Source organism: Babylonia areolata, chromosome 22, assembly GCF_041734735.1.
Source record: "Babylonia areolata isolate BAREFJ2019XMU chromosome 22, ASM4173473v1, whole genome shotgun sequence".
In the NCBI taxonomy this organism is placed as follows: Eukaryota; Metazoa; Mollusca; class Gastropoda; order Neogastropoda; family Buccinidae; genus Babylonia; species Babylonia areolata.
In genome coordinates, this window is record NC_134897.1 from 1,513,511 (window position 1) to 1,523,831 (window position 10,321).

The following is a 10,321-nucleotide window of genomic DNA, read 5'->3' on the forward strand; positions in this document are numbered from 1 at the left end:
ACTTTCTCTTTCTGGTGTTGTATTGTACGATCAAACACCACGCATACACTTTCTCTTTCTGGTGGTGTATTGTACGATCAAACACCACATACACTTTCTCTTTCTGGTGTTGTATTATATTGTACGATCAAACACCACATACACTTTCTCTTTCTGGTGGTGTATTGTACGATCAAACACCACATACACTTTCTCTTTCCGGTGTGGTATTGTAGGATCAAACACCACATACACTTTCTCTTTCTGGTGGTGTATTGTACGATCAAACACCACATACACTTTCTCTTTCTGGTGGTGTATTGTACGATCAAACACCACATACACTTTCTCTTTCTGGTGGTGTATTGTACGATCAAACACCACATACACTTTCTCTTTCTGGTGGTGTATTGTACGATCAAACACCACATACACTTTCTCTTTCTGGTGGTGTATTGTACGATCAAACACCACGCATACACTTTCTCTTTCTGGTGGTGTATTGTACGACCAAACACCACATACATTTTCTCTTTCTGGTGGTGTATTCTACGATCAAACACCACATACACTTTCTCTTTCTGGTGTTGTATTGTACGATCAAACACCACATACACTTTCTCTTTCTGGTGGTGTATTGTACGATCAAACACCACATACACTTTCTCTTTCTGGTGTTGTTATTGTACGATCAAACACCACATACACTTTCTCTTTCTGGTGGTGTATTGTACGATCAAACAACACGCGCTGACGTTCTGGCCCTCAGCCCCAGCAGAAAAATGGTCTGTTCGGCAAGAATAATTGGCTCCACGGTATCCTTGTCGCTGAAGAGAGAGAGAGAGTGTGTGTGTGTAGGTGTGCGGTTGTGGATGAAACAGCCAAAGTACTCTGTCACCTCTTTTCTCCCCCCTCTCCACCTCTGTGTGTGTATGTGTGTGTGTGTGTGTGTGTGTGTGTGTGTGTCTGTGTCTGCGTGCACGCGCGCGCGTGCGCCCGCTCGCGCAAGTTGCATGACATAAAGCTGCTTTTTGTGAGGGTTAGCTGCTAGCGTGAAGAAAATGTCAACAATTAAGGAACACTATTGGGAATATTAACTGTTCATAAAATGTGTTTTCCAGGAATGTAGCGCTGCGATATACGTTTCATGCTATAATCTTCAAGAATGTGTGGTTCACGACTGAACGAAAACTATAGGCGTGATTTCTTCTCCAATTTCTCTAGAAATGTTCCGGATAGACACTACAGCCAAATTTGTCCACAAAACTCTCAAACATCGGAAAATGAAAGCAGTTGATTATCGTCGTTCCTTTCAAATGGATGTGTGCGTGGGGAAGTTCTTTGTCAAACTGGGATTTTTTTTTTTTTAATGACAAAGCAAAGGTATCGCAGACGCACAGTCATTCTAACACAAGAGACAACTGGAACAAGGGTTTCTCTCTTTTAATTGCACACGATCATACAAAAATGCCCCCCCCACCCCCCAACCCCCTACGTACTTTCCCCAATCCCCCACACCCACAAAGCAAAACGAACAAATAAATACAACAACAACAGAACATGACAAAGCGACTAACCCAGATCCACATCAAGTCATACTGTACGCAGTTAACACTGGAAAGAAAAAAAAAAAAAAAAAGTTTGGCTGTTTTCATGCCATTTGGTTTAAATAATCTTTAATTATTCAACAATACACATGATTACAATGCAATGAATAACAAAAGAGCATCAACAAGCATAAAGCTTATACTGTGCTCACAACGTTGCACTTCAATTTTATCATGACGGCTGATGAACCATATTATGACTTGTATCAAATAACATTCATAAACAGTAAGTAATGAAATAATGAAATAAAACAAATAAACAAACAGTACATAATATAGTAAAACAATGCTAATATCAATATTAACATGAGATTAAATTTCATGCCATTTCCCGACTTGCAGTACAACGGAAGGCGTGGCGTCTGCAGTGGTGTGTTAACAACAACAATAACACACACACACACACACACACACACACACACAGAGTAAAAAAAAAAAAATAAAATAAAGGCAACAACAAACACATACCACTGCTACTACTACTACTACTACTACTGATAATGATGATAACAACAGGACAATGGGATACATTACTGAATGACAGGGAAATCTATTCTGTTGTCCTCTTTGAAACAAAGATGAAACAATGCATTTACACTGGGAAAATAATGTACCGGTATCCATAATCATATGTACGAAGGCCATTCAGTTTCTCAAATATCCGAACGTACAACGAGTTGAAGAAAACAATCTAGTTGGTTACATGTATGTTTGACGACTGCACCCATTAATTTGTGAATACTATTCACGCCACAAAGTGGTTTTGAAAGATGTCTCTTCCACATGGCTGCCTTCGCTCTTTGAAGAATCACGTAGCGCTCATGAATCCACCAGTACTGACACCAGACACACATTACACTTCAAAATAGCTGAAATCGGTCTTCGAAATTGACTGACTCTCTGGAAAGACTGTCTGCGGACTAGGATCAAACCCAAACAGCTGAAAGTCCAGAACTAAAAGTTGTCGGAGGCGAATGCGATCCTGGAGAGAGACTGTGGCAAAAGCTTCTTTCAGAGCCTCTGTCTTCTGAGCCTTCAGTGCCGCCAGGCCTCCTGATGTTTCTCGCGCTGCCAGAGCCGCTGCCGCCACCTGTGTGGAAGTGACGCTGAGAACCTGCTGAGTGCTGAAGGGGAAAGGGTCCGTCTTGCTGACCAGGCCCCGGATCTGCCATTTCTTCCACAGTCGCCGCCCGGCTTCGTCCAGACTGATGCAGTTTACTATGCGGCGTTTCATCCTGAGGAACACCCACTCTGCATTGTTAGTGAGGGTGTCCAGTTCAAAGGGGCCGCTGATGTTCAAGGGAGACTGCAGCGTGTGCAGAAGGTAGGCCATGTCCTGATCCAAGGTCTCCAGGTGCCCGATGTAATCATAGGAGACATTGCAGAAGCGGCAGTGGTCGTGGAGGGGAACGAAGTGGCCCTCACGATGACGACCCGTGTCCTGCATGTGGATGACGTAGCGAATGAACTCTGCAAAGGTCACGTCGTGTCCGCACGACAGACTGAGCGGGGAGGGGTCCTGACGGAAATGGGCCACAATGTAGCGGCCTGTGTGAGCCCAGAACATAGTGTTGGGACTGAACAGTTTATCCACATAAGCCGACAACAGCCGGCTGTAAGGCTCTCTTACAAACGTAAAACTCAGCTCCTTGTCTCGTTCTGTCACACCTTGTGCCTTCCTGGCTGAACACTCCTTCTTCACTTTAAACTCTTGTGGAGAATATGACCTGACATATTTGGTTGTGCCATGTTTCTGCATTCTGTCTTTGGCGATGGCATTCAGGACTCTTTCCCAAGTGGTGGAACCTGTCTTGGGAATGGAGCAATATCTTGCTTTGGGAATGGCGGTTTCAGGAAGACTGGGCAGAACCAAGGAACACTCCCTTAAAGGCCTGAACAGACCTGAATCACGGTATTGTTGACAACCTTTCTGAAAAATGGCCTTACGCTGTTTGAAGCGTTCCTCAATTTCCTGTAACGCTGAGAAGGATAGATTAACGGAGTTTTTGGTCATATGGAAGTACTTCAACAAATCCTTTTTTGTGGAATGCTTAGGGAGATGAGCAGTTAAGAGATCGATGCTCTGTCTGGGCTCGTCGTTCAAAGCTGATAGGACAGACTGGTCTCGGTTTGTCTCCCTCATGCCCGGAGCAGCGTTCTCCATCAACAGTTGTGAAGTTTTTCTCTCTGCCCTTCTCCTTCCTTCCACCTGGACTGTCGCAGCGCCGAGCAGCACGTCACGGACCGGCTGCTTTGGGTGAAGCAGATTCCCCAGCATTTCAAGCTGACTGCCGCGACCATCTCCTGTTTTGCTTTTCAACGTCAGTTCTCTCTCTTGTCTTCTAAGCATGTCTATTTCATGTCTTATGGCCTTTACTCTGGCGGCGTCGCCGTCGTTCAATGGATGTCTTGAAGTCCTGTTGTGTCTGACCATTCCATGAGGTCTTGCTGGTTTCTTGGGTGAGTTGGGAACCGTTCTGAAGGCCTTCAGGGCCAGGTCCTCAAAGCAGCGCAAAACTTGGTCTTCTGAACGTGCAGAGGAATGGCGGCAGCGCTGTTGGGTTTTGGTCAGGGAGAAAGGGGACTGCGACAAACAGAAACATCACGTGCTGGTTAGCAGCTCTGTCGGCACACACGCTGTCCACAGTCTGGTCACTGACTGGTCAAAGTGGCACAGTGCGCATAGAACTGTGAGTGGCTTGTCGGTTGGGAAAAAAACAAACAACAACAACATCACGCTGATGACGGCGATGATATTACAGATGTTACAGTTCCCCCATGACACAACGCAGATGTTACAGTTCCCCCATGACCACACGTAGATGTTACAGTTCCTCCATGACCACACGTAGATGTTACAGTTCCCCCATGACCACACGTAGATGTTAAAGTTCCCCCATGACCACAACGCAGATGTTACAGTTCCCTCGTGACCACAACGCAGATGTTACAGTTCCCCCATGACCACAACGCAGATGTTACAGTTCCCCCATGACCACAACGCAGATGATAAAGTTCCCCTGTGACCACAATGCAGATGTTACAGTTCCCCCATGACCACAACGCAGATGTTACAGTTCCCCCATGACCACAACGCAGATGTTACAGTTCCCCCATGACCACAACGCAGATGTTACAGTTCCCCCATGACCACAACGCAGATGTTACAGTTCCCCCATGACCACAACGCAGATGATAAAGTTCCCCTGCGACCACACTGCAGATGTTAGAGTTCCCCCATGACCACACTGCAGATGTTAGAGTTATCCCATGACCACAATGCAGATGTCATGTAGTGCTGCGTCGACCAGAGTACAGATGTCAGAAACAGAATGCCAGAGTTCCCATTTCACCACATTGCAGATGATTTTTAGTTCCATGTCAACCACAGTACAGATATTAGAGAGAGAATCTTAGAGTTCCCCTTTGACCACATTGCAAATGTTTGAAAGCTCCGTGTCGATCACAGACATGCATCACACCTTCTGCGTTCAACACTGGTTATATTTGGTTGGTCCATCACTCAACACAGTGGTTAGATATCTAACGTTATCACTCAACACAGTAGTTAGATATCTGACGTCAATCATTCAACTCAGTGGTTAGATATCTAACGTTATCACTCAACACAGTAGTTAGATATCTGAAGTCTATCACTCAACTCAGTGGTTAGATATCTGAAGTCAGTCTCTCAACTCAGTGGTTAGATATCTGACGTCTATCACTCAACTCAGTGGTTAGATATCTGAAGTCTATCACTCAACTCAGTGGTTAGATATCTGACGTCTATCACTCAACTCAGTGGTTAGATATCTGACGTCTATCACAGGCGTGCAGCTTCTACAAAGTTTACGAATAGACTAAGCAACACACACACACACACACGCACACATATCAGCATTTGGGAACCTACCAGTTTCAGTGACCTTGTCGGTTTACATAACCCAAAACACGCGCATTCCATACTGGTTTTACTCAAGTAGTTATGATTCCAAGACGCCGTGTACGAATCGCTCAGACATTGGAAATTGATCCAGTGTTCACCAGTGATCGGGGTTCGAGGCCTCGTTTCGGCATGGGGCTGTGTCCTAGGGGACAGTCACTTTGGTCCGATGTTCCTCACTTCACCCAGGTGTCAATGGCTACCTCATCTCAGCTGGGGAAGGTTAGTTCAAAACGGCGGAAGGAGAAGACTGGGCCCCGCCTCACTATGCTAATCCCTACACACAGTGGGATGTGAAGTCGCTGGCCCTTTGGGTGGAAATGGCAAGGGATGTTTAATCTTTAACCAGTCATGATTCATTAAGACAATAACGCGAAAGGCTAGCGGACGTTTAGTCTTTAACCAGAGGCATGATTCAGTAAGACAGCGGGGACGTTTAGTCTTTTAACCAGTCATGATTCGTTAAGACAATAACAGGAAAGGACAAACACCAAAATCAACCAAAGTTATAATAATAATAATGGTATTTATATAGCGCTGGATCTTGTGCAGAGACAAATCAAAGCGCTTTCGCACCAGTCATTCACACGCATGCATAACTCTAATACTGTAGAAACTAAAACAAGGAAGGGCAGGCAAGGGAGGCTATTTTGGGAAGAGGTGGGTTTTAAGGCCAGACTTGAAAGAAAGTTATGGATCTATTAAGACAGTAACGAAATATATTAAGGATCCTTAATCTTTAATTATGATTTATTAAGACAATAACGAAAAATATTAGGGATCTTTAATCTTTATGTCAAGATTTATTAAGGCAATAACGAAAAATATCACGGTATGATTCCATTAAGACAATAACTTCTCACCTTCTCTTGGATTTTCGTCAGGTCGGATCTGACCACCTCTGAAAAAAATCATGTACACACATACATACATACATACAAACATACATGGATATATATATATATATATATATATATATATTAATGTTATATATATATATTTTTTTTATCACAACAGATTTCTCTGTGTTAAATTTGGGGTGCTCTCCGCAGGGAGAGCGCGTCGCTACACTACAACGCCACCCATTTTTGTGTGTGCATATTTTCCTGCGTGCAGATTTGTTGTTTTTGTTTTATCTTATCTCTCCTGTCTGTCCCTCCCCTTCCTTCTCTCACTCCTCTCTCCCTCACCTCCTCTTCTCCCCTTTCATCCCCCTCTCTCTCTCTCTCTCTCTCACATACATACACGCACGCATACATTATACATGAACTCTCACGCATGCATAATTTGGTAAGTTGATTAGTCGATCTTTAATAAAACAAGGATGGAGATTTATGGCTGAAACATTTTCCTACAATCTGTACCTATACGCAAGATAGCTATTCATCACGACGCAAATAAATTAACCAACAAAAAGACCACCCCCCACCCCCCCAAAAAAAAAAAAAAAAAAAAAAAAAAAAAAGAAACCAAACAAAAAAAAAAAAAAAAAAATCAGTTAAACAGACAAACAAACAGACAAACGAAACTGGGAATAATAAGTAAGAAGAAGAGACAAGACAATGTAAAATATTTACGAGAGGCAGAGTGTGTCAAATGTGTGTGTGTGTGTGTGTGTGTGTGTGTGTGTGTGTGTGTGTGAGACAGACAGACACAGACAGAATTCAAAATGGAAATAGAAACTTTCTTTTACTGACAAAAAAAGGGGCCTCTTTTCACACTTTCATTACGTACGAAAAGGAAAAAGTTATAAGTTGGTACTTGGAAAGCAAAGAAAAAAAAACAATAATAAAAAGGGTGGGTGGGGGAGGGGGTGGGGGTAGGGTAGGGTGGGGGGGGAGTACATACACATAGCATGGTATGCAAAAAAGAAGCACATACACCCCCCAAAAAAAACAAACAAACAAAAAAAACAACAACAAAAAACAAACAAAAAAACAACAACCCAAAAAACACACCAAAAAACAACAACAACAACAAAAACAAACATACACACACACAAAGAAAACCCCTCACAAATAAACAAAGCAATAAACAACAAAAAAACAAACCAAACAAACATGAGCAGCTCACACAGGACAGTGCACTCACTGGAGGTAGACATGAGGAAGTAGCCAGCAGTGACGAATCCAACTACCAGCATAAACAGCCAGCATCGTTTCAAATAACTCCTCATTGTGGGTCTGAAACAACCACACACTCAACGCACTGAAACAAGCATCTCTGACTGAAACAACCATTACTCACTGACTGGAGGACCTGTGGAATTATGACAGAACCTGAAGAAAGACTTGTGGTCTTGTCATAGACCCTGGTGAATGACACGTGGTCTTATGAAGACCTCGAAGAAGGACCTGTAGTCTTATCATAGACCCTGATGAATGACACGTGGTCTTACGAAGACCCTGAAGAAGGACATGTGGTCTGAAGTGTTGACACTTCTTGTCAAAGTGTACCTTGTTTTACTACCGACATTTTTTTTTCAAGAATTTGTCCATCTGTGTGTGTGTGTGTGTGTGTGTGTGTGTGTGTGTGTGTGTGTGTGTGTAATAAATATATATCAACTGGGCTAACATTACACATCTGTTGCTAATGTTCTGTAGCACTTCAAAATACGATCCCATTAGTTGAAATGCAAACAAACACATCGATCACTGTTATGCATGGCTCAGGATTTGGAAAACAGTTCGATTCCTAAATGAAATTCGCTCTCCTGAACCGAAATCTAAATCGGGTTGTTTATCTTGTTGTGTTCGAAATCAATACACGGCATATGCCACGGTTAGGTGTCTTGTTCACCATTAATGTCAACACTTGACGATAAATAATAATAATTTAAAAAAAAAAACCCATAAAAAACAACGTTCATCCCAAAATAGTTTTCACCATAATCACGGCTAACCATACCTAGGCTGGGTATCATTCCAACGCCAACCAGTTCTTTGGGAAGATGGTGTTCAGAATCAGAATCTGAATGCCTTTATTATCTCGTAGAGAAATTAACTGTAGTGATGTATGTGATACACACAGATTATAAGCAAAACGGTAAAATTTGGCATGCAACATATACATAACAAAGTAACACTCAACTCAGTCATAGCAAAGCAAGTCCGATAACTTTCCATTATCTAAAACACACACATACACGTGCGCACGCACATACCCGCCCGTATGCAAGCACCCACGCACACTTATAGTATATTCACATGCAGCATGTATCAAATGAAAATAGTGGTGAAATCAACATAAATTAATACTAATCTGTAAAACATACAACCAAATTTTAAACAAACAAGGCACTGGAGCAATTACGGGCATGTAAATATCCACTTAAGTCATGAAAACATCAATTATATCACTAAGATCAGCATTTTTATAGTAAAATGAAGCATCTTAGCTCAAATTCGAATGCAGAAAATCACCATACCAATAACATTAACAGTTTCAACACACATACTGAACTAGATAACAGTAAAGAGTTATTAGCTGAACCCATCTTTTTCAATGCTAAATTTAGAATCGACAACAATCCTTTTCATTTTAAGAACTGGACTGCAAAAAATGCATTTTTCGTGCGTGATATTCTGGATGAAAACTGCCAGTTTTTAAGGCAGGAAGACTTTTTTAAGAAGTGGGGAATAAGAACGAATTACCTAAATTACCTTAGTTGCATTCAATCAATCAAAGAATACATCAGAAAAAGAAATATAATATTAGAGAATCATGACAACAATGAAAATAGTAAGGTGTTAAAAACCATTTGTGGGGTAAAAAAGGGAACACGGATTTATTACGATATAATCTTGGAGAAAAACGAAATTTTTGACATGAAAGCTTTTATGAAATGGGAAAATAGGTTAGGTGCACAGATTGACTGGAAGAAAACATTGAAAAAGATAAATAGAATCAAAGAAATAAAAATGAAATGGTTTCAGCTTAGAATATGTCATGGAATTTTAGTATCAAATATCATCCTAAAAAACATGGGTGTAGTTGACGATGACAAATGCAATTTCTGTTATATTGAAAAAGACACAGTGCAACATTATTTATGGTTTTGTCCAGTTACGCAAACCTTTTGGCAGGACTTTAATAAGCTATTGAGAGAGAAATGTGAAAACTGTGAACGACTGTCATTGAACTTTGAATTGCCATTGTTTGGAACTGATGATAAAAATACAATGGATGATACTTTAGATTTAATGTTATTATGGGCAAATTTTTTTATACACAGGAGTAGAATCAATCAAATAAAACCAACTGCTTGACCTCAAGTATAGATACAAGTTAGAAAAGCATATACACACAATGGAAATGAATTACTGTGATTTTGTTAAAAAATGGCTACCATACTATGTGTTGGTAATAGAACATTGAGTAAAATGAAAACTGCCATCATAATACAGTATATGAATGATGCATGTTTGATAGAATTTTTAACAATATCAGAAATGAGTATACTGCAAAATTTGACATGTTTGTACATCAATTTTTGATAAAAGAAGTAAGCTGCCACAGGTAATGGATAACATAATTATAATAATCCTCTAATAACACACTTTATAAAAACAACAACAAAAAACAACAACAACTGGTGCTCCTTGAAACTATCTCAACATGTATACATGCCATGATGTGACATTTGGTATCTTGTTTATCTTGTTCTTTATTATTTGTTATTGTTCTTCATCTTATTATTACTATTATAAGTATTATCATATTGAAAAAACCCTTGTATCTCAACAGATTAATGATTTTTTTTTTCTTCTTCTTTTTTTTTTCGATGATCATT

At 40.9% G+C, this 10,321-nt stretch overlaps 1 protein-coding gene across 5 annotated transcripts in view; it reads right to left on the minus strand.

Annotated features, from left to right (window-relative positions):
- LOC143297204 (carbohydrate sulfotransferase 9-like) overlaps positions 1-10,321 on the minus strand; it is a 37,627-nt gene that overhangs the window by 23,114 nt on the left and 4,192 nt on the right. For 3 of the 5 annotated variants that reach the window (XM_076609408.1, XM_076609410.1, XM_076609409.1), the window contains 3 exons: positions 7,621-7,712; positions 6,393-6,430; positions 1,521-4,170 (listed from right to left, as the gene is read on the minus strand). In XM_076609408.1, the coding sequence (XP_076465523.1) occupies positions 2,440-4,170; positions 6,393-6,430; positions 7,621-7,705 (1,854 nt within the window). In that variant the 5' untranslated portion in view covers positions 7,706-7,712 and the 3' untranslated portion in view covers positions 1,521-2,439. Of the gene's footprint in view, positions 1-1,520; positions 4,171-6,392; positions 6,431-7,620; positions 7,713-10,321 lie in introns of those variants that run through there. The other 2 variants (XM_076609412.1, XM_076609411.1) reach the window with 1 other exon arrangement.